Consider the following 26,615-nt stretch of genomic DNA (forward strand, 5'->3'; position numbering starts at 1 on the left):
GGATCACCAGAAAGTTGGGATCACATCTTGTTTCATTGCTCCCTATATAATGATCTCAGACTTCCTCTTCCTGTACTTACTAATTTTTAACCAGGACAGGAGTCATATCTGATTCTTCAGGCTTTCGCTCAAGTCATATTTCTTCAAAGGCATTCAATGTTGACAGATCTCAACAGGATACAGCACAATGGTCCTGTTCATGCATAGCTGGTTAGATCTCCTTTAATAATTGATTATGTAAACTGAAATTCTCAAGAATTGTAATTTTTCCTCTTTTTTTTGGATCAGCTTCAACTTTTTTAAATTTTTTATAGCAGCACCACTACTCTTATGTATTTATTTACTATTTTTTTCTTTTTTGCAGCTTTCTTTCACTACTTACTTATTTTTTTATTATTTATTTTTTTATTTTTTTATTTTTTTTAGCAGCACCACTACCTTTCTTTTTATTTTTATTTATTTTATCTTATTTTTATTATACATATTTTATTTTATTATTTTATTTTTATTTTATTTATATTATACATATTTTATTTAATTTTCTTCTACTTCATTTATTATTTTATTTTTTATTCATTTCTTTTCCATATCCAGCACCATGGGTGCTGAATATGGAAAATAAATTGCTTTACATGGACTGGCTCACCTTCCCGTGGTGTGGACGAGTACCCAGAATCATCTGTCCAGGCGACTGATGCTTCTGGATAGCCAAGTGGCCAGAATAGAACAACAGAACACACACACAAACCTACACCAGTCACATTTCTGACCCTTTTATAGTGCTACTATTGTTCACAGAGAAACAAGGCGGAGTGTAACTGACATTCTAGGAGCCACCCTTTACATATACACATGTCCACATACTGATGTTGGTATATTAAGTTGAATATCTAAGTTTGCCAGTACAAAGGTGGGCAGAATGGCTAATATATTTTTGCATGATATATACACTGAGTGATCACTGAATTATGGCACCTCTGTAGCCAGGTGGGCAGGAGCAGCAGTGCGAAGCACACGCCTCTTGATTAGACCGGGGTTCGAGCCCGTGACCACCAAATACGGAGGATGCAGAAAGGTCAGGGAATGACCACCACATATCCCCGGAGCAATATGGCCTTTGTTGCTAATGCTCCTAAAAAAGCCAAATAACAACAAAATAACTGAATTATGACTACCCTTATGAAAAGTGAATGCAACCAGTTGGCCACATGTATTACAAGAATGCACAGTTAGTCAACCTACGTAGCATAGATAAGGTGTCAGTGATTCAGTAGGTAGTAAAATTCCAAGCATGATGGGTAAAAGGAAGGATTTATTGGACTTTGATAAAGGACAGATTGTGGGAGCTCGATGAGCTGGTGCCTCTATTTCCCAAAAGGTTGAATTGGTGGGGTAGTTGAAGTGTACCAGGACTGGCGTCAAAATGGTCAAACAAAAACTGGATGGCAAAACTGTAAAGGTCAGCGAAAGGTTGAAGTTAGAGGTTAGCACTGTTGCCGAAGACTCATACAGGCGAACAGGTGCAGCACTGTTCAAGAGTTGACTCTTGAACAGTGCTGCACCTGTTCGCCAATACAACATGGGCCGACCCTGAACAATATCTGCCATGAATATGCATTGGATGCTCGCACGTATGGGCTGTACCAGCAGACGACCCCTATGGCATCCTCTCCTAACCAAGGTTCATCGGCGTAAAAGACTCACCTGTTGCAAAGAGCATGCAAGTTGGATGTTAGAAGATTGGAAGAAGGTGTGCTGGTCGGATGATTCATGTTATTTACTCCACACTGTGGATGGACGTGTATGGATTTGCCGCCAACAACATGAGGCTCTTGATCCATCATGCATGATATCAGAAGTGCAGGCCAGTGGAGGTGGTTGTATGGTGTGGGGCATGTTTCACTGGCAGGAACTTGGATCCCTGGTGTATGTGGAATAATGTATCACTGGTCACCTCTATTGTCAATTGCTTGTTGACTGTGTACACCCCGCCATGTTACACCTTTTCCTGAATGGCAATGGTATCTTCCATGATGACAATGTGCCGAGCCATTGGGCACTTGTTGTGCAGGAATGGTTTGAGGAACACAGTTCTGACTTCCAACATATTGATTGGCCTCCGAACTCCTGCGATATCAATCCCATAGAGTACTTGTGGGACACTATGGAAAGGCATATCAGGCATCTGGATACACCAGTCACCTCCATACTTGCATTGCTGGCTGCATTACACATAGCTTGGTTGGCCATACCTCCTGAACGCTTCCGACATCTTGTTGAATCAATGTCAGATAGCTGCTGTACTGAGGGCAAAAGGAGGACCTATGAAGTATTAGGTAGGTGTTCATAATTCAGTGATCACTCAGTGTGTACAGTATATATATATTTAATCTATTAAGAATAATTGGGATAAATGTAAAAGTTATGTCAGATCAGATTAATGCCATCAATAGTAGATTGAACATTACATCAGTCTGTAATCTAGTTATTATACTAAAAGTGTAATATATACTCTATAGCAGAGGTGGCCAACAAGTCGATTGCGGCTTTAATTTCGGTCGATCACGACGAATTTTAAACATATATAAAAAATAGATTAGTCAAAATGATAGAAAAAATTCTATCATTTTGCAAATATGCAAGTTGATTTGCAAAAATATCTTGTTTTTGAATTTAATAGTGAGAAATATATTTCTGAAATTGAGAAAGTTGTGGATGATTTTGAAACAATTGAAGATATTGTTTAATATATTTCTTATCCATTTAATGTCGACTTAGATACGAAACAAATTGCAGAAAAAAATCTGCTGAGATTTTTCACATGGAGAAAATATTAATCGAAAATGAAATTATTACATTGCGAAACGATATCTTCCTAAAAGCCAGATCATCAGAAGAAGACTTTTGGAAATATGTTTGCCGAGAAAAGTATCCAAATGTAAAAAAATGCAGTGAACTTTTAAATTCTTGTTTTGGTTCCACTATGTGAATTGGCCTTTTCATATTTGGAAAAAAAAAAAAAAAAAAACACCCCAAAGACGAAGAATTGCTCTACTCTTACGGACTTGCATACAGAAGATTCTTTACGGTTGGCCTTATTACAGTATATTCCCAATTTTTAAAGCTTAGCAGATGAGATGAAAACACAAACTTCGTAAATTAAAAATTTAAATACGTATGAATTTAAAATAAGAATTCTGAATTGTATTTAAATTTAAAAACAACATTTTTCAATATGTGTTGATTGATTTTTTTAACCATGTGCAATGAAATTCTTGAGATGGTAGATTGAAGCACATTTTGAAGAAATAAAGTAGATCGCATCACAAATTAAGTTGGCCACCTGGCCTGCTATATAGGTACTGAATACGTATATAAACATAACAGTATATAGCAGGCCATGAGGCAAAAATAACTTATGACTAAGATAGCCTGTGTAGGTCTATATTGCCATACCCTGGAAATAAACATATAATTAGTAATAATATATAATATAGAATACAATAATAAGTATGTAGCTAATTATTGATCTGTAGATACATTGATGTGGTAGTGATAGGTTAATTTAATAGATCTTTAAAGATTGTCTATAATTTATTACAAAATCAGTTAGAATTCAGGTATTTGGAATTAGCCATTCCCTTTTTTCCTTATTATTCTAAATTTCATTGTTATATTTATATATTAAACACCATCTGGTATCCCCTTCTAGTCATACTAGGATCCCTTACTAAAGGATCGGGCATTTACACTCCCAGTATATATCCTAAGTAACATTATATAAAGCTATTTTCTTTGCTTTTAACTTTTTACTATCTAACCCTAAGTTTTTATACCTCAAGATCTACTAGAGCAATTCGAGGGAAATCGAGGTACTATTACTATACTTATCCCTACTTCCTTTCTCCTTATGTCAGCAGTTTGCATAAATATAAATCAAATAATATTACCACAACTGAAATTGAAAGTTATGTTGGTCTTCTATTTTCTATATATTCATTTCATAGTTATCTGTCGGGCTAGCTGTTGTCTTGCCTGTTTGCTGTTAAATTCAAATTTTAACCAAATAGCCTTCATGTTTATGATTATTAATTGGACCTAGTTAAACAGGCAGATGGCAATCAGAAACAGATAACTCTGCTAATTATTGGTGGGATATATTGAAAGGGGTTAACCCTTGAAAAAGTTCCTTTCAATGTATCTACAGATCAATAATTAGCTACATAATGATTATTGTATTCAATATTATATATTATTACTAATTATATGTTTATTTCCAGGGTATGGCAATGTAGACCTACACAGAAAAGATCCTACAAATCCACAACACTACCGACCTATTGCACTCACCAACTGTATGAACTAGGCCCTGGAAAAAATTATCAGTGCCCGCCTAACCTGGTTTCTAGTCCAAAAACAACTTTCTTAACCCAGTACAATGCAGTTTCCGTGAAGGCAGATCCGCTCTTGACTTACTCATCAGGGCAGAAATAAACATCTGTGATGCTTTTGTGTGAAAAGAACACCATGTCATGGTTCTCTTTGACATACAAAAAGCGTTTGACCCCAAGTTTGAAGTATGGTATAATGCAAAACCTATATGATCTAGGACTGTGCAGATGCAGGTGGTAGATGACTTTCATCAATCGGTGAAATACCACCACTCTGCTTATTGGAGGCTTGAAGTAGTGAAACCCATGTTTAGTCTCTAGAGCAAAGTTTCCGGCATCCCCCTCCCCCCATACTTCTCCTTCAACCCATGCACGGTACTAAGTACTATAGGTTTTGATACCTTTCGTGTTTGGGGTTTTCATAAAAAAAAAAAAAAAAAAAAAAACACACCTGCCAGATTTTATCAGAAACTTCCTCCATTATCGCTCATTTCAAGTTAGAGTCAACAACCAGTTATCTTCCAATTTATCCAGGAAGAAGTAGTCCGACAAGGTTCAGTACTAAGCACCCTATTTAATATAATAATGAACTCCATAACAAAGGATCTACCACAGTGTCCACTGTCCTGTATGCTGATGACTTCAGTATCTCCTGCGATTCACCTAATATATGAATGGTAGAAAGACAGTCAAGGTGCTATCAACAAAGTTGTAAAATGGTCCCAAAACAATGATTTTTGCCTCTCACCTCAAAAGACTGCCGGGATACACTTCTGTAGAAAGCTTAACCTACATCCAGACCCAGAACCTCACCTAGAAAATCAAATCATCCCGATGGTTCTAGTATCCGCTTTCTTGGTGTTGTTCTTGACCAAAAACGTACCTTCCTCGAACATATAAAAGAGCTCCAGATTACTTGCCTTAAGAAGCTAAACATCTTAAGAGTACTATCTGGCACAACATGGGGAACCGACCATTACACGCTACTGCATTTGTATCATGTATTAATGCAGTCACGTCTAAACTACAGCTCTGCTAGGCCAAGTGCCTTATGTTGGCTTGATCCCATACATCACAGTTCTCTTCGTCTTGCACTAGAGGCATTCCGCACATCGCCAGTTCAGAGCTTATATGCTGAAGCAACTGAATCCTCTTTACATTTACACAGACAAATGCTTCTGTTTAACTATGCAGCAGAAGTCAAAGGGCAACTGGACAACCTTACTCAGAATGGACTTTTCTCCTTTACAGAGCCTACCCATCTAAAAACCCATCAACAAGGATATGCCTGCATTCCCTGCTCAATGACTGGCAAACTGACTATGACATGATACTACTTTTCGTGCAACAACCCTACTCAGAATGGACTTTTCTCCTTTACAGAGCCTACCCATCTAAAAACCCATCAACAAGGATATGCCTGCATTCCCTACTCAATGACTGGCAAATTGACCATGGAATGATACTACTTCTCGTACAGTCCCACCTTGGATGTATCACATACTGCTATGCTACCTTTCATTCACATTGTTGGGGAAACACACCTTACCCCAACAGAACACACTGCAAATTCATGCCAAATTGAGAATTCAGCATGCAAAGTTGAAGATGTCGAGCAGATATCATATTTTAAGGGGAAAAAAGGTAATATTGTTGTACTAATGACATTAGGAGATCTTCTGACTTACTTAACAAGTACAGGTCAATGCTAAAAATAAGTTACGAGTGAGGGTTAAATATGAAAGTGCCTGCATTTCTGCCCAGACATGATATAATGGAGTATATGACAAGAGCCTTGTCAATTAATTTGGCCCCAGAGAGATTGTGTAAGACTCGTGGGGTAGAATATTTCTCAGCTTGATCTCTGCTTGTTATCAGGAGAGACATCTGCAGGGATGGGATACACTTAACTAGAAAGGGTGCAAGAATATTTGCTGATGCAATCGAGGCAGTGTTAGGTGGGTTGGAAAACTGCTAGCTTGGGGGGGGGATTCACAGACTAAAAGATTAACAATAGCTGCAGGCAGAGGTGAAAGTGATTCTTGCATTATCTGTATGTGAACGAGCAGCAGCAGCAGCAGCCTAAGAGCAAGGTGCTGGGGATGGAAAGGCTTGCAGTGAGCCATCACGAGACAGGTAAATGCATGGGCTGTGTTAGGCTAACTAAGAGTAAGAACAGGTGCATGTATACTTGTATGTACACCACTGCTGAGTACCATAGTTAATAAATTTGAAGCAAGAAAACATCCACTGGCAAAAGTTTGCTTGTATAAGCAAGCTTTTGCCAGTGGATGTTTGACTGCTATAACAAACTTCCATCTGATGTTGTGGAAGTGGATAGCTTAAATAAATTCACGGAAGAACTAGACAAACAGTTGTAGGGTATGGAAAGGTGAAATGGGAAGTTTTTTTTTTTTTTTTTTTGTTGATTTTGTTTAAACTTGCTTTCTTGCATCATTTGGCACTACTAATATTAATAATTTCATAGGGTCAACTCGGAGTGTTATGCTCATCTTGAACCTATTTGCTTAGCAATTAAAAGGTTTATTCCTTGACCTTGTACCATTCTGCTGTCATGGCTAGCCTTCTGATTACTGTAGGCAGCATAATAGACATTGACCTATCATAATAACAGATTACCATATGATCATAGAGTGATTTCACAATCTAGTACTAGAGGAACCTTTGTCAACATTGAGCAGAACAAGAACTTGTTGTTCAGTGTGTTTGTAATGCACAAAGCCCATTGTTCACAAAATGCAGGAGTGAACAGCCACAACTAATCAAGATTGTCTTATAATGGAGATTTTAGATAATAACTTTCCAGATATTGTCTGGAACTTGTGGGTTGGTCACTCTCACAGTACCAAAATTTTTTTGAATTTGTTGGATGGCTGTTTTCACCACCAGCACAATAGAGAGGCAATGAGAGAAAGCAGTACTCTTGTTCTGATTATCAGCAGAGACTCTTTATGCATTAGGAATCTCCAAAATAAAGAAAGCACTTTCTAGGTGGCAGTGATCACAGTATATTGATGTCAGATCATCTTAAAGAAATAACTACTGTCAGAAGTAAAAGGGAAGGAATTTTGTTCAGTAGATTACTGATGATTACTGCAAATTCTAAATTGGAAGCATTTAAGAATTTGCAGTTATCATAGAAGCTACTAGGTTTTGACGTTAAAAATGTCTTTACCGGCATTGTTTGGAACAAATCGTTACGTTACCTATAAATAATCACGAAACCTGATGTGCATGTGTTGTACTTGTTGCGTGCAGTGATGCAACAAATACAATGCATTCTCCCAAGAAAACTCAATTGTAAGGAGCAAGTGCAGTGATGCAACAAGTTGCAGTGACACAACAAGTACAATTGAACAGTGACGCGCTACATTATACTGTTATATCAGCATAATGATAAATATGTGAGTGACTGTGCCAAAATCTACAGCCCAGCATTCGAAGGAATATCATGAAAGAAAGAAAGGGAAGTTGGTCAGAAATGTGAATCCAGATGAAATTCAACAAGAGTATTTTGTTATGTCTGGGAGTTCTCAAACTGCACCCATAAAAACTCTAGCTGAAATAATGAAGGGATATTGTGAATGGAAGAAAAGGAAATTGTAAATTCAAACTTCCAAATCATAATGAAATTCAACCACGGAGTTCTACTATGCCTGATACTTATCAGGAATCTAAAAATCCAGCAGAAATAATTGAAGGAATATCGTGCACAAAAAAAAAAAAAAGAAGCGAAATTAGAAATGGGTAATAATGAGATTCCTGATTACATTCCTATAGTGTCTACACGAGCTGGCAGTGAGTTCGAAAAACTAGTGTACAAAGACTCATTTGGATTTAGTTGTAATGTTTGTGATTATTTATGGTTTCAGTTAGATTTGAAACCATTTCTAACAACTTCATATGAATTACTTCAAAATGAATTTCATTTACAAGAAGTGAGTACTTTCATGATGTGTGTAATACATGTCATACTTCATTAAAGAGGGACGGATACCAACTATGGCCAAATCAAATGGATTTATATATCCAACATATACTACTCATTTGCCTCCACTGGATGTTGTGACTGAGTGTTTGATATCACCACGATTACCCTTTATGCAAATTCGTTGTTTACGTTATGAACATGGACAATAGGGGATCATTTGACAAGTAATAAATGTACCAGTTAACGTAAATACGATGGTTCATCAATTACTTAGAGAATTAGATGACAATTATGCCATTAATGTACATATAAAATGAAGACTCATACATAAATCATATCTATAAGGATGTGTGCAGAAGACAATAGTGAAAATATGGTTATGGTATTTGATAAATTCACCTTTGTATAAATTCTATGGCATAAAAGTGAGTGACGATTTCTTGGAGACAAATGATGATAGTGAACAATCAATTGGGGAACATTCAGATGAAATTTTAGAACCTGTCAACAATGATGATGAACTATTGATAATTCAATAACAAACATTATTATGGTCTGAAGATAAATATTTATGTATAGCACTGGGTCAGAAATCATCTCCAACAAGTTTCATATTGTGACTAGCATACAAATATATAGCTGGAAGTCCAGCTATATATTTGAGACATGCACCAAAATTTAAAAATGGATTGAAAATTACTCCCTTTATGATGTCATTGAGTGAAATTCGTAGATCTGATCAACATGGAGTAACTCCCCAACATTTGCTATATATGGCAATGAAAATTATGCGAATGCATACCGCAGAAAATTTGCAAATTGCATTTAAATCAGTAGTAAGAATAACAGCTAACATTACTCATTCTATATTGGAATCGAAAGAAGTCATTAGAATCATTTATAAACAAGTCATTAGAGTTTAACTTGGCATTTCTAAAATCAATTCCCAATTCAGCATATTATTGGATGACGTCAATGTAAATGAAATGTGTTTGCCACGATTCATCAATTAGGAAAACCTACAGTTTTTGATGTTGTGTGCGTGTGAACCAATATGGCCCATATTACTATGTATGTTATACAAATTGAGATATAAACGAGAAATAACAACTAATGAAGTTATGGATCTACCTTACATGGAAAGAGTTATATTAATAAATTAAGACCTCCATAACGTGTGCCATATACTTTAATAAAATTGTTGAGGGTATACTTAAAATTTTAAAATCGAAAACCTATAGTCCTTTTGGGAAATATTATGTTGTGAATTTCTTTAAATGCATTGAATTTCAACATTGAGGAAGTCCACATGCACATTTATTATTATGGATGAATAATGTGTCCTCTGCACCATTAGAAGAAAAAGGTGGGATGGAAGAAGCAATCCAAATGATAGATGCATTATGTTCTATAGAGAAAACTTTAGATTATTCAAATTTACAGTAACATAAACATACTTTTACCTGTTATAAAAATAATAACCCAAACTGATGCGAATGCTGATTTGAAGCACCTTTTTGGCCAATGTCGCAAACTCGTATATTGATACTGATGGCCACAGATGACAATCGAAGATTAGCTTATCGCAAAAAATATCGTAAAATGCATGACTTATTAGAATTGGATAATCATGTTAATTTCGAAGAAGTTTTTAAATCAAATCAATGCCAATCAGAAGAAGAATATATAAATATTTTGAGGGCTGGTATCAAATGACCATGTATTTCTTAAATACAAGATAGAAGATAAATTTATGAATAATTACAATCCTTGTATTTTAGGAGTGCTCAGTTTAATTCGGATTTACAATTTATCATAGAAGAATATTCATGTGCAGCGTATGTAGTTGAATATTTGAATAAAACTAACAGAGGAATAAGCAACCTGCAAAGGAAAATTATAGAGCTACAAGAAGAATATCCTGATATAACTGATCTAATATGAGCATTAAGTGTAGATGTATTGAATTCTGTGGCGGTGAGTTCACAAGAGGCAGCTTGGTATTTATTACGATACCCAATGTCCGTGTCTTCAAGAGCGATTGAATACGTGCCAATGGTATGGTCACATGAGTGTCTGAAATTACATAAATCAAAAGCTGAATTGGATGAGCAACAAGTTGATAGTGAGTATTTGAGTATGTGGAAAGATTTGGATATGTGGAAGTATTTTTGATAAATATGTAAAACGGGGCGAAACATTAAAAGATAACTCTTGCACAATTTACTGCTCATTATTGAAAAAAGAAATGGGGGATGGGTGAAAAGACAATTTCCTAAAATAATTCGGTATCAGAATTATAATACAACATGTCTTCATGAACATATACACAAAATGTGTTCATAATGAGTTCCTGCAGTAAAGACGTTTTTAACAGCTGCCACTGTGACATCAGTGACACTATCGGTCTCAGAGTAGATCGGCAACAACTCATGTACCTGGTACATAATTAGATAATTTTTTTTATTTGGAAAGTTACTGTTTGGTACCTAGACCTCATTGGATGTTAGATGAACTGATGAGACTACCAGCAGTGAAGAAAAATGCATGTGATGCATATAAATTATCAGTGGATACAGAAACCTGTAGTAAGTATAAACTGCAATCATGTCATAAAACAGGCTAGACAAGCAAAGGCTGATTATGAGAAAACTCTGGCAAATAAATGTAACAATGACTTTATTACTTATGTTAACAGTAGAAGGAGAGGGATGAATTGCATTGGTCTTGTTCAAGTTTTATTGAAAACCTGAATAAATATTTGGTATCTCTATCACAGGTGAGGAATGTTTTAGAAATGGGGATGACAGAAGTGTGTTAAATTCTAACAGGGAGCTAATTGTGATAAATGACAGAAATTGTTGAAGTTAAAAGGAAATAAGACACCTGAATCAGGTGAGTTGTATTCAGTATTTTTACAAGAGGCTACAAAAGAGGTAAGCAAACCTATATCCATAATTATGAGAGCATCCCTGGATTCTGGGGAAGTTCTCATGATGTGGAGACGTGCAGATGTCTTCCCAATTCACAAAGGGAAAAAATAATAGTCACTGATTAAAGAAGAAATGTAGGACCATACAAATTTTTGACAAAAATAGTGTGGATTTGTTAAGGGGGTGAACAAGCGTATACAAAATGCGAAAACCAGTCTGATTGTATACTATGACACATTAACAAAGGAACTGGATGCAAAAAATAATTCTGATATCATATACATAGATTTTAGGAATGCTTTTAATACTGTTCTAAATGAAAGACTAGCATACAAATTGGAGCAGTGTAGTTAGTGGCAAGTTACTGTGACATTATCTTTGCTATGTAAAGGATGGTTGAGTGGGAGGAGAGAGAGAGAGAGAGAGAGAGAGAGAGTGAGAGTGGTTGTCAGTGGACACCCCTCTTCATGGACTATTGTTATTAGTGGAGTGTTCCAGGGTTCAGTGACAGGTTAACGACAATAATCAGAGTATGCAATGAACAATACCTAAAATATTAGGCAGATGGGCTGAGAAGTGGCAATTGAATTTTAACATTGATAAATGCAAGGTACTGCACGTCAGTAGTATGGTAATCCCCCAATGACATGCTGTGTGGTACCACACTTGAGGTGCCTCCGTAGCAGGTGGGAAGGAGCAGCAGTGCGTAGCATACGCTTCTTGATTAGACCGGCGTTCAAGCCCGTCACCACCAAATACGGAGGATGCGGCAAGGTCAGGGAATGACCACCGCATATCCCAGAGCAATATGGCCTTAGTTGCTAATGCTCCTAAAAACTAAATAACAAGCAAAAACCACACTCAAGGTAGTAGAACATGAAAAAGGACTTGTAGGTAATTGTGCAGTCAGACGTGATGTTATCTGAGCAGTGCAGATGAGTTGCCAGGACAACTATTTTACCAATAGGATTAGGAGATAATTATTCTGCTTTTTTTAATACAATGGTTTGGCCACATCTTGAGAATGCAAGTCCAGAAGCTTCATTTTACGAAGGATGTGGATCTTTTAGAATGGGTAAAGAGAAGAGTAATGAGGAACAGAAAGGTACTCGTACCAAGAAAGATTTCAGTTTTTGCAAATTGCACCATCTGGAAACTAGGCACCTGCAAAGAGATTTGATTGAGGTTTTTAAGGTTTTGTGGATGGATTAAGTAAACTAAATGTTAATAGCATATTTACTCTTGCTGAGGTAACACATATAAGGGAGACATACAGTAGAACTTCGATTGTTTGTCACCCTATTAACCGTCACTTAACCCCACTACGCTGTAATGCATTGTGATATTGGCACCATGTGTCACTAGGTCTTTGTATACAACTCACTGTATATGGTTATACTTTAACCTCTTCTTTCACATTTTAATAATTTTTATTTAGTAAACCCATTGAAATGACAGAGAAACGTAAATGAGTAGTGTTTGGATTATTACAAAAAATTGAAATAATCATCTAAGAAAAGGTGAAAGTGCTACAAGTATAGCATTGGTTTATGGAATAGGAAGAACAACAGTAAATGATATAAAGTGTGATGCAGACAAAATTGAAAACCATATTTCAAAAATGGAAACTACTGATGGTAATGTTAAAAGCTGTAAAACAATGAAGCTTGCTAAAAAATGAACAGTTGGATACTGCAATGTTTCAATGGTTTGTTCAAAAACGTAGCCAAGGAATTCCATTGTCAGGACCTATAATAATTGAAAAAGTCGTTGAAATCAATAAAAAAGCTATAAAATGCAAGACAAATTTAAGCTTCACCATGGTATTTGACAGTTGCCAATCCATGGTGAGAAGCTAAGTGCAGATAGCACAGCAATTTCTGTTTATTGTGAAAAACTACAGAAAGAAATAGCTGATCGAAGTTTGGTTAAAGACCAAACATACAACTGCAATGAGACTGGCCTTAATTGAGGAAGGCACTACCTCGAAAGACACTGGCCTCAATGACTGTAGGAGTAGGAGTGTGTTATAGGCCTAATGACTCGAATGAGTACAATGAACAATTGTACAGAGAAATAGCGTGGGCTACCGGGTGCCAAGCGTATTTCGAGGCCAAGCTATATTCTTACGATTCATAAAGTGCTCTTGATAAGCGACTGAAATTATATTTTACGTTCAGATTTCTTTCAGCAGTCGTACTTTAAAAACAGTTCTATACTTGAAAAGTAACAAGTAGAACACAGAAAGGAAAATACACCTTTCTTTACATTTTCCTCCATTTATATTTTTACTAATTAACTAACACTTCAACCGCTTGGCCTCCGAGCGGCACAGTCCTGCCTCCCCGTGGCGGAGCCGTTAACCTGGAGGAAAAGTTATCCTCCAGGGCGAAAAGGAGTAACGATGGATATAAATGACTATCCACCACTAGAGCCTTCAAATTCAAGGCCAGACAAACCAAATGATGATGACCTGAACCAACCAAAAAGGCTCATGAAATGCCAAACTTCCTTGTAATACATTCGCTCTCCAACCAGCCTGTCGGCAAATTATCACCATTTGTCATCCAAAGATTTTTGGAATCCATTGCTGGTACACCGAAAATGGTTAAACGACTGCAATCCGGAGACCTCCTAATCGAAACAGCCTCCTCAAAACATTCAGAGTAGCTGCTTAAAACAACAACTTTTGCTGGGCTACCGGTATCTATCACTCCCCACAATACGTTAAACTCGTCAAAAGGTGTCATCACAGAGTGGGACCTGATTACAGTATCTGAAGAGGAATTATTGCAGGAACTGGGCAATCAAAGAGTAATTAGTGCAAAACGTATAAAGACCAAAAAAGATGGAAATCTTGTTCCAACCAGATCCAGATATCACTTAATAAAATTCAACAATGGGCGAGCCTCAACGGCTGTCGGCTCTCGCAGCAGAAAACAGTTGCTATCCATTTCTGTAGACAACGCAAACTTCATCCAGATCCTGAACTTCAAATTTCTAATGTCTTTGTCCCGGTCACTAGCAACATCCGATTTCTAGGATTAACCCTTGACAATAAGTTAAATTTCCTAGATCATATTAAAAATGTACGGACTTCATGTCTAAAAAAGTTAAACATACTCAGAGTTTTATCTGCCCAAACATGGGGTGCAGATCGTACCTCCCTTCTTTGGTTATACAGGGCATTAATCAGATCCCGTCTCGATTATGGTGCTCCAATCTATGATTCTGCCAGAAAGAGTGCATTATGCTGGCTTGATCTCATTCAGCACAGTGCTTTGAGAATTGCAATTGGTGCATTCAGAACGTCACCAGCACATAGTCTTTGCATTGATGCTTATGAGCCCCACTAACTTTACGCAGGAAAACACTGTTACTGAAATATGCTGTCAAGATACAAAGTTGTGCCTCTCATCCCGTTCAGTCATACCTTTTTAACCCACCGTTAGAAATCCTATACAGAAGCAAGCCTAGCATAGTAAAACCAGCTGGTCTTCGCCTTCTTGAACTGGTGCAAGTTTGGAATATTTCCATCCATTCCGTAAAGCAGGTAGCAACTTATACTCAACCTCCATGGACTCCTCCTCCTCTTCCAATCTGTGACACTTACCTCTGTCAATGGAGAAAGAATTCTTTGCAAGCATCAAATGTCAACCAAATTCATGCAGTTCACACTCAAAGTTATTCTGATTTCTCCCCAATTTATACAGATGGCTCTAAATCTAATTGAAATGTTGGAGCAGCTGCAGTGTTTCCAAATATAGCTGATACAATTGTATCAGCTATATTTGGAAGCTGATACAATTGTATCAGCTTCCCTTCCATCAGAATTTAGTACATTTTCTGCTGAATTATACGCAATAAAACTAGCTTTAGAAAATCTCTATTCTGACTGTTCCTTAAAATCTGTTATTTACACTGATTCCCTCAGCTCAATCATGTCGTTATGAAATTCCTCAGATAAAGTTCACCCTGTTCTAGATGAAATCAGAAGCTTATTACTGCAAATTAAAGAACGCAATCAACAGGTCACTTTTTTGTGGATTCCAGCACATTCCGGTATTTTAGACAATGAACTGGCCGATAAAGCTGCAAAAAATCCAACTACCTTAGATTTAACCAACATCCCTGTTCCAGCATCAGATTATGCACTAATCGTTCATGCTGCTTGCCTATCACAATGGACAGCACTCTGGCACTCTCAGACTAATAATAAACTCTTTCAGTTTAAACAAGACCCGAAAATTTGGCGCTCCAGTGTCCGTACATCGAGACGAGAAGTAGTAGTCCTCTCAAGGGCAAGAATAGGACATACTCATCTGACCCACCTTCATTTACTGACAGGAGATGATCCACCACAATGTACACATTGTTCTAACAATTCGACTGTAAAACATATTCTTATTGGCTGCCCCTATTATAAACAAGCCAGAACTTCATCCTTGATCTCACTGATTAATCTTCATAAACCAATAACTCTTGAAAATCTGATTGGTGATAAGCCAAATATTTCTGAATTTTCTGACTTTTCTCAGGCAAACTGGGCTTTTTAATTATTTATGATTTCAGATTTTCTTCTGATTTATGGAAAACTCATGTTTTAATATAATAAGTGAATAGGCACATTAGCAGCCTATTCACTTATTATATTAAAAGCAGCCTTAGCAGCTTATGTGCCATTAAGCCTCCATAACAACAACAACAATAAGAGTGGGCTAGTAAATTGGAATGTCTTATAATGGGGGATTTTAACTTCCCAGATATTGACTGCAACTTGTGGGTTGGTCACTCACACACTAGTCAGACTTTTGTGGATTTATTGGATGATTGTTTTCTGCAGCAGCATGTTCGAGAGGCAACCAGAGAAAGTAATACTCTTGATCTGGTTATCAGCAGTGATCATTCGTGTATTAAGAATTTGCAGATAAAAGAACCACTAGGTGGCAGTGATCACAGTGTACTGATATGGGATTTACTTAAAGATTTAATTACCATCAGGGGTAAAGGAAAGGGTTTTTGCTTCCGTAAAGGTGAGTACAGTGGTCTCAGACAGTTTTTAAATTCTGCACAGTGGGATCAACTGGTGATGTTACCAACAGTAAATTGTAAGTGGGAAGCATTCAAGGAATTAATCGTGGATGCTACTAAAAGTTTCATACCTATTAAGAAATATTTTTCAAGGTTTAGGCCTAAATGGTTATCTAATGAGACTCGTAACAGAGAAGAAAAATGCATGGGATGCATATAAATTTTCAAGCAACTCAGAAGCCTATGGCAGATATAAGCTAGTTTGTAATCAGGTCACAAAGGAGGTTAGGCAGGCGAAGGCAGATTACGAGAAATCCTTGGCAAAAGATGCTAAGAAAAACAGCAAGGATTTCTTTACTTATATAAACTCTAAAAGGAAGGGGATGAATCTGATTGGTCCACTTGACATTGATGGTTTGAGTGTTGATGATCCTGCTCAGATAGCAAACAGACTGAATGAGTATTTTGCATCTACATTCACACATGAGGAATTGTTAAGGTTTGAAAATGGCAGAAGGTTATCAAATTGTAGCAGGATACTTAATGATTTTGTAATAACTGAGAGCAAAGTGGAGGAGAAATTGTTGAAGTTAAACATAAGAAAAGCACCTAGGGTGGATGGTATCTATCCAATTATATTAAAGGAGGCGGCAAAGCAACTAAGCAAACCTTTAAAGCCATAATTATGAGAGCATCCTTGGACTCAGCGGAGGTTCCCACAGACTAGAGATGTGCAAATGTATCCCCAATTCACAAAAGGGGATTGAAGGGGGACACGAGTAATTACAGACCAGTTAGTTTAACTTCTGTTCCATGTAAAATAATGGAGTCACTGGTTAAAGATGCATTGCAGGATCATCTAAACAAGACTACAGCAATAATTCAGACACAGCATGGGTTTGTTAAGGGAAAGTCTTGTCTGACAAATTTGATAGGATATTATGATGTGGTTACAAAGGAACTGGATGCAAAAAATAATTTTGATATCATATATTTGGATTTCAGGAAAGCTTTTGACACTGTTGCACATGGAAGACTATTGTACAAATTGGAGCAGAATGGTATTAAGGGTAAGTTGCTACAATGGATAAAAGGATGGCTAAGTGGGAGAAGACAGAAGGTGGTAATCAATGGATGCTGCTCTTCGTGGACTAATGTTATTGGTGGAGTCCCACAGGTTTCGGTGTTAGGTCCACTGTTGTTTTGTGCATTTATCAATGATATTGATGAAGGTATATCAGGCTTAATGTCGAAGTTTGCAGATGATACAAAGGTTGGCAGGGTTGTTAATGACAGTAATGGCAGTGTGCTACTGCAACAGGATCTAGATAATTTGGGCAGATGGGCTAAGAAGTGGCAACTGAAGTTTAACCTTGAGAAATGCAAAGTACTGCATATGGGTAGAAGTAACCCCAGAGAAACGTACCAACTGTGTGGTACTACGCTTAAGATGGTAGAAAATGAAAAAACCTGGGAGTAATTGTGCACTCAGATATGAAGTTTTCTGAGCAATGCAGACAGGCTGCCAGGGCAGGTCATGGGGTTTTGTCAATGATATATAGGAATTTTGCTAGCAGGGAGAAGGAGGTGATTGTCTCTCTGTGTAAGGCAGTGGTCAGGCCACGCCTTGAGTACTGCGTACAGGTCTGGAGGCCTCATTTTAGGAAGGATGTAGATTTACTTGAGCGTATAGAGAGAAGGGCAACAAGATTGGTGAGGGGAATGAAGGGATCCTCTTACCAAGAGAGGCTTAAGTTCTGCAAATTGCAGTGGCTGGAGACTAGGCACCTGCGCAGTGATCTGATTGAGGTCTATAAGGCCTTGAATGGGTTGAGCACACTTAATTCTGATGGGATCCTTCCACTTGTTCAGATTACGAACCTAAGGGGGCATAAATTCAAACTAAGAAAAGACAGATGTAGAAAAATGGGCGGAAATTTGCCTTTAGCCAGCGGGTTGTTAATTGCTGGAACAAACTTCCATCTGTCATTGTGGAAGTTGATAGGTTGAATAAATTTAAGGAGGAACTGGATAGGCATTTGGAGGGAATGGTGTGACTTTTTTTTTTTTTTTTTGCCTTATGCTGCATAAGCTCATACACTTGGTTTCTTGCATCACATGCCACTACTACTACTACTGAATACATGGCACCAGGATAAAAGATCGCACTATAATGGTATGTGTTAATGCCAGCAGTAGTCATAAATTGGTTTTGGTTGTTATAGGAAAACCAAAAAAGCCTAGATAATTTAAAAATATTAATTTAAATGCTTTGCCAGTTAAATATTTCTCAAAAAACAACACATGGATGAGCCAAGATATATTTCCTGATTGGTTTCATAAAATATTTGTACCATGTGCAAGATCAGATTTGGCCTCAAAAGTTCTACCACAATATGCAATGCTACTGATAGACAATGCACCTACTCATTCATACATGTATGTGATTTAAAAAGCGATGATGGAAAAATATGATTTCACTTTTTGCCAGCAAACACGACATCTCTTATTCAACTGATGGACCAAGGCGTGATTCATCGTATGAAATGTTGTTATTACAAAATGTCCATTCAAAAACTTGTATCGGCAGAAAATAAATTAGTTGTAATAGAGTTTTGGAAAAGCTACACTATAAAAGATGCAATTTTCAATGTCACTGATGCCTGGAATGATGTTGCAGTTCAAACAATACAGAGAAGCTGGAATAAGTTGTGGCCAGAAATATATTCAGCTGATACAGAAACCATTCCAAAAGAAACTAGAATTTTCCAGTTATGTTCAAATGTTCTTGGTTTTAAAAATATTTCAATGGAGGAAGTAAATGATTGGCTGGATATGGATAAAATGGACATCAGATGCGAAATTTTAGATGATGATGAAATTGTGCAAAGAGCGATGACAATTTTGGATGTTTCTGAAACAAGAAGAAGAAAAACCTGCTGTTAATGGAACAACAAACATAATTAGCCGCTGTGAAACAGAAACTATGTTGTCAAAGTGCATTGAGTGGTTTGAGGTACAAGAAGAAGCAAATGCTATGCAAATACAGTCCATTCCGGTTATTTGAGACACATCGGGACTAGTGCATTTTGGCCCGATTAAGCGGCTGCCCCAACTGTCTGAAGTGTCACGTATTTATTTAAAAATACAATGTAAACCCCCCCCCCTTTACAATTGGTTCACTGCACAATCAAATCACGTTACAACGAACTCAACATAGTAAAATACTGTTCGCTATACGATGTGCAGTAAGCGCCGGTCATTGTGATCACGTTTGTGAATTGAATTTTAATTCTATTAAACAGCGATTCTAATTAGCGAAATAGGAGGAATATTATCCACAGGCTATTAAAGCAAAGATATATTAAGCACAAATTTACCCTTTATTACCTTACCAATTAAAAAATTAAATGATACGTGAAAATTGGAAGAATATACGTTATAATCGGAATAAGTTTACTGTCCGTTTATGATAGATTCTACCAACAGAAAAGCCCAATAAACAGGTGACTGCTAATTGTTTTTATTGTTTTATGGTTGTGACCTCCAGAATTTCGAACGAACCACATGATACCGTCAGAGACAATTATAGGGTAATCTCCAGTGCTACGGTCTCCTGATCCGATTAAACGGCATGCTGTCCCAATTAAGCGAAGTAAACTCTGGCTATTTTCTCGATTGGTTTCTGTTTTTTAAGATTTGCCCCAAATAAACGGCTGCCCCGATTAACTGGTGGCCCAAATAGCTGGAATCCACTGTATTACTTTTGTGTAAAATTCGTAACATTGCCTCCCAAAAGGCTCAAGGGGTAATGAAACAAAAGACACTGATCAGTCTGTGAAGACACTGATTTCTGGTCAGTCAAAATATTAAAATTAGGTATGTATGTAGATATCTGTACTATGATTTTTTGATGACCAGGTAAAAAAGAAATAATAATTAAAGTTTAATTAAATTTCATTAATTAAACTTTAATTATTATTAAAGTTTAATTAAAGGTTATGTGTTATGTAATAAAATAAACAAGTGAGATCACATGGTCTATTGTATGTATAATATTTTTAATGTACATATTCTATTATCCATCTATTTGATTATCCGTTATGGTATCTGTCCCGTATCCCAGCAGATAATCGAAATTCTACTGTACATTTAAATTGAGGAAGAGTGGTTGCAGAATTAATGTACAGAAATTTGCTTTCAGCGAGAGAATGTTGGAACAAACTTCCTTCCATCTTACGGTTTGAATAAATGTAAAAAAGAATTGGACAAATTTTTAGGAGGGATGGATAGATGAGGTGGATAATTTATTTTTTTATTTTATTTTATTTTTTTTCTGATACTATATAAGCTTGCTTCTTTGCATCATTTGCCTCTACTAATACCAACTGCCATATTTTTGCAATAGACAACCCTCCTATTATACCAAGTCTTCTCTGTAGACATTAGAAGTAATGGTTTACCAAATTGTTCATCATTGGCCATTTTTCTTTGAGGTTGTGTTTCTGGTAACATGATATATCACCTTGCAGTTTGAAAAACTGCAAGGTCTCAGTGTGATATATCAATCTTTTATGCTACATTATCATAAAAAGGGTTGTAGTCAGCACAATAACATTACTGCACAATGTAACAGAGACAGTAAAATCTATTAAATCACCGCTCCATGTTGCATACCCAGTAAAATAATTATTGAAGCCCATTTTTTGTACAGACTGTCTACTTGGTTGACATTATTTACATAAATAGCTCTCCTAGATCCTCAGGCTTGACCAGCCAATCTTTGGTCATGAGGCTACCTCAAGTCTCATGTATATAGAGATAATGTGATATCCCTGCCATTGTTTAAAGATGCCATTTTCTGAAAAGTTGTAGCAGTTCCAATGAAATAATAAAAGATGTTCAATGAATTTATTTTGATTCTTTCATTTTCTTTTGTGTATTGTTTACTTGTCCATCCTCCATTTCTTTTTATGATCATTATCATTTTAACCGATATGTAGCCATTTTCTTATTTACTTCAGATTAATGGAAGATCGTGTATCACGACTTCATAGCCATTTGCAAAGAATTCATCAGAATTCAATGACAGTCAGTGATTCTCGTATCTTAGATAATCTTAATGAAGATATCCACTGGTTGGTTATGATATGTGGTAAGTGTGGTGAAATATTGAATTCTAATATATATTTTGTTTAAATAATAATAATTTATTTTTAGAAGTGTGGTAAAAAAGATGCAATAGATTTGACAGAAGAGTGTATTTAATAGGTTCCTTATGATGTGTGGCTGTATCAAGAACATGTTGAGTACACTGCTTGTCATCAAAATTGTCCCACATAAATGGAGTGCATGTTTTTTTTTATAGCTGAAAATAAGTGGAGCGAGATATGTCTGTGTAGACAAGAAATGATTAAAGTGTGTATTGGTTCATCAGTAGTGATGGTTTGCATTTCTGTTTTGATCCAGTAATGTCTGGAATCATAGTTTAGTCAGCACAATTTTAGTCAGCACAATAGCATTTCTACATTACTGTACAATTTTTAACAATGATTTGAGGAGGCAATACTTCAGTATATAGTATAGCTTTCATGAACAGTGTTAGTGTTACAAGAGGTCAGATTTTGTGGTAAGATGTTCAGAAGGTGGCAATTGTTACCTCAGTGAACATTGAGCCATACTTCTTGCACTTTTGCCATAAGTTTGGCAACATAGTGTGGGGAAAGAGGTAGAGGTCAATAAATGTCCCATCATAGGCAACAAAAACCTGTCAAATGTGCAGGCCAAAGAAGTGTGTCCACATCACAATAAGCATTGTTAGGATGAGAACTGCATATGGGTAGTAATTGTCCTGCTGCAAGATAGCATTTGGAATGGAACATAGAAAAAGTCAAAGCACTTGTCTTGTCTTAACAACTGGTTTCAACATATCTTATCATCAATGTGCCATTGATAATGACCAGAGGTGAATTGCTGTTGTTACTCGTGGCTCTCCAAACTATGATTCCAGACATGCCGACCGGGCTAGCCGAGTGGGTAAAGTACCTGCTCGGCAACCCAAAGGTCGCGGGTTCGATTCCCGCCTCGGGCTTGGATCAAAGTACTGCAAAAAAACCCTTGGGAGGTGCAATATGGCCACAGAAGCCGATGCGCCAACAACTACCAAAAAAAAAAAAAAAAAAAAAAAAAAAAAAAAAAAAAAAGATTCCAGACATTACTGGATCAAAACAGAAATGCAAACCATCACTAAAGATTATATGATAACATTCTTGTTCCCAAGGAGCTCTCTCCCTGCATCACTGCAAATACTAATGATGATAGAATGGTTTCAGAGTCAGATGAGGAAGTGGGTAAGGATGCATCCTGCTTTTGGCCATCTACTAATTTTGCCCTCCAGTGCAATATGACGTTAGAAATTTAGATTGTAACAGATCACATGTTCCTGTTTCTAGTTGGCAGATCCATTGATCCTTCCTCCTCCTTAATGTTCTTTTGATGTCACCAAAGCCTGATGACACGAGGTCCATATTTCCAACAGCACTCGTAGCACATGCTTCTTGATTAGACCGGGGTTCGAGCCCGTCACCACCAAATACGGAGGATGCAGAAAGGTCAGGGAATGACCACCGCATATCCCGGAGCAATATGGCCTTAGTTGCTAATGCTCCTAAAAATCAAATAAACAAACAAACAACCAACAGCATACAACCATTTGGGCATAACAACCAACATGAGTGTCAATTTACATGTTAGCCATCCAGCTTTTGACACTCCAGTGATCCCCCTTTCAAAGTTTTTCAGCTGTACATATCATTGTCTCGTGTGTTAAATGCATTGCACACCCTCAGGTGGTCATCTGCTAACCATTTTGTTCACTTTCTAAAGTTTCATGTGCTTTTATAGCCTCTTTAGATTAATAAATCACAGAGCCAACATGCATGTTATTTATTTAATATTTTTTGCACCTATCAGCCTAATGAGCAGTACATATTACACTAGGGTAGTGGAGTATTATATCAAGAAGATTATATCTTCTTGATATAATATTTATGTCCATTTCCAGCTCTACATCAAAATTTCAATCAGGAACTCTCTTGTAAAATTTGTTTTATTTTTACTAATTTGTTTTCAAATTAATAATTCATCTCAGTTATATTATATTAGTTGATTTTAATACTTGTACTGAGAAGTTATTAATTAGTATTAATTAATTTTCAAATGTCATAATTATAAATAACACATGAACTGGTCAACAGATTTTCAATTTTTTTTGTTTCTTTGATGAAAGTGTATTTATTTATTGTTTTGCATGTGTGGTATTGAGAAATCAGCATTAAAAAAATATTCTTCTCAATTTTTGAAAATATCCATTATGTGTCCTATATTGTATATAGATGTAGGAAAGGAAAAAACTGACTCGAGTAAATAATGCAAAGGTCTTTGAGATAACAGAAGAGGAGAAAAACCAGTATGTACTGGAACTTAAGAACAAGTGTGAGCTGCTGCACACTGCTCAGGACCAAGATATCGACGAGGAATATTACAACTTTCTGAAAGTGATAAAGCCCAAGAAACCTATAGGGAAAAAGAAATCCAAAGAAGAAAAAATTAGTCAAGAAACACTTGTCATGATGAACCGAAGACGACAAATGAAAAGCAAGAAAAACACTGACAGGGAGAAAATTGAGTATACTGAGTTATGCAAAGCCATTAGAAAGAGACTCAGAGAGGACATAAGAAGATTTAACACAAGAAAAGTAGAACAAGCATTAAGGGAAAACAAAGGATTTAAATCAGCAGACATGAGCAGTAATACAGAAAGACAAATGATACTGAAACTGAAGAATAGCGATGGTGTACTTATAAACAGCAGAGAAGGCATAATTCAAATATCAGAAGACTACTATAGAGAATAATACAAGGAGCAGGGGAATGATGCCAGCAGTGAGGAAGATGGATTGCAAAGTAGCAACACATACGACATACCCAATATTCTTCCTAATGAGGTAGAACATGCATTGAAGAAAATGAAGAATCAGAAAGCCCCGGGGAAGATGAAGTTCCTGTAGAGTTGTTAAAATTGGGAGAAAGAGACATAACACAAAAACTGGCAAGGCTCTTCACAGAGTGCATTAGAAAAGGTGTGACGCCTAAGTAGTGGAATAATGCAATCATAGTTTTGCTGCATAAGAAAGGAGAAAAATCAGAAATTGGAAATTATAGACCAAATAGCTTGTTATCCCACATCTATAAGTTGTTCACAAGGGTCATTACTAACAGATTAGAAAGAATACTTGATGAGAATCAACCGAAAGAGCAAGCTGGCTTTAGGACAGGATTCTCAACTATGGATCACCTTCACATAATATCACAGCTAATGGAGAAAGCAAATGAATATAAAAGACCATTATGCCTGGCATTTGTGGATTAGAAAGGCATTTGACTCCATACAGCATAAGGCAATGTTTCGGGCACTGGAAAGACAAGGCATAGATATCCCATGTATAGTCTGTCCTCGTATAGCACGATAGTTGTGTTCCTAGAAACCCTTGTGCAATATAAACAACAGGCCCTATGGGAAAAATAGGGTTAGGTGCCGACCACCCAAGATTGAACACACATTTGTAACCAAAACATTACCAAACACAATAAATAATCGTAATAAAATACTTACGTATTTTATTACGACTATTACTTAATAAAATATTGCTAATGCTTTTACTTCTATCATAAGCCAACTTGTTTTTTGTTTGATTTTCCATCCAAACAGATGACAGCCATTCCATCTCTTCCAATTCTTTGTGTCTTAATCTAATGGATTTTAATTACACTTTGAGTTGGTCCTGCTATAAAAGTTGTTTTTATTTTCTTTGCATTCTTTGTAATTCTCGGTGTTGCCTCATTTAGGTCTGTAGCACGTGCAATATCACATGGTCTTTCATTTCGCCCAAAGCGTTTCACAATTTCATATTTTTTCTCTATCGACGGAGGCAGACTGGCCATAAGCCTTACCAGGGAAACTCCGGTGGGCCGGAGGCCGGTGTGATTTTGGCCATAAACGCTAGTATGAGGCCACTATAAATTTTCCCGGGTAAGAATTTTTGACCCAGTCTGCCTCTGTTTATCGATATTGCTTTTCTTTTTCTCTCCGAATCTGTAGTGTCTTCACCAGGACGCTTCCTTTTTACACCTTTTAAGTATTTTACTAATTTGTAGGGAATAAAGCACAATTACAAAATGAGGCACGCTTGATACACAAACAAAGCTGCGCACATGTGACAACTGAATAAACAACACGGTAAAGGCAGAGATACACTATTAACACCTCACATTTTACTAAAGCACATTTCTGGGGTTTACTACCATAAAACAATAAAAACAATTTCCAGTTGCGTTTCTGCTAGTGGAATCTGTTATAAACTGGTAGTAAACTCGATCTAATTGCATTTGCAATTATACCGATAGCTGGAATTGTGTTGGTTTTTAAGTTATTATGGTGAAATGTGTTTCCCTTTCACTGATATAAAAAACATAAATACATTTTCAGAATCTTCTCTTCATTCCTATCGTGTTGCGATCGGTTGGGGTTAGTCTGCGTTCAACTGCCATTTCTTGTAAACACAAAGGCGAATCGTGCATAAGCGAATTCAGTTCGTGTTATATAAGATATCGTTCCCCTATTTATAAATTGTGTATGATCGAATTCGTGTAGTGTAAACACGTGTTATACGAGGACTGACTGTATTATGATTTTGAAAAAAATATATGAGAGTGCTGCCTCCTTTATTAGACTAGACAAAGACGGTGGGAAATTTAAAATTGAGAAAAGAGTTCGACAAGGAGACACAATATCTTCAAAGCTGTGTACTGCTGCTCTTGAGGAAGCTTTCAGAAAATTAGACTGGTCACAGAAAGGAGTCAATGTGAACGGAGAGTACCTAAACCATTTACAATTTGCAGATGACATTGTGGTCATAAGCCACGATCCCAAAAAATTAGAGGAAAATCTTAATCAGTTATGCACGGTTAGTAAGGATTTTGGACTAAAGATGAGTATGGCTAAAACAAAAGTAATGATGAACAGGTATACCACAGAAAGGGAAATAATGATTGAAGGAGCAATAATCGAAAAGGTGGAGTCATATACTTATCTGGGACAAGTTATTAGCTGTAATAATAATAAATGGCTGGAAGTCAAGAGAAGAATAAATTTTGGATGGATAGCATTCAGGAAATATAGTCACATACTGAAGAGCAATATCCAAGTTTGTCTGAAACGTAAAATAATGAACCAATGTATACTCCCCA

At 36.6% G+C, this 26,615-nt stretch overlaps 1 protein-coding gene across 1 annotated transcript in view; it reads left to right on the forward strand.

The window, feature by feature from the left end:
- LOC150091450 (exportin-4-like) overlaps positions 1-26,615 on the forward strand; it is a 748,459-nt gene that overhangs the window by 408,402 nt on the left and 313,442 nt on the right. The window contains exon 12 of the mRNA XM_090383995.1: positions 21,332-21,462. Within this exon, the coding sequence (XP_090240121.1) occupies positions 21,332-21,462 (131 nt within the window). The remainder of the gene's footprint in view (positions 1-21,331; positions 21,463-26,615) is intronic.

The sequence above is a fragment of the Mastigoproctus giganteus genome, chromosome 1 (assembly GCF_048544385.1).
Source record: "Mastigoproctus giganteus isolate SK-2022 chromosome 1, ASM4854438v1, whole genome shotgun sequence".
Lineage (NCBI taxonomy): Eukaryota > Metazoa > Arthropoda > Arachnida > Uropygi > Thelyphonidae > Mastigoproctus > Mastigoproctus giganteus.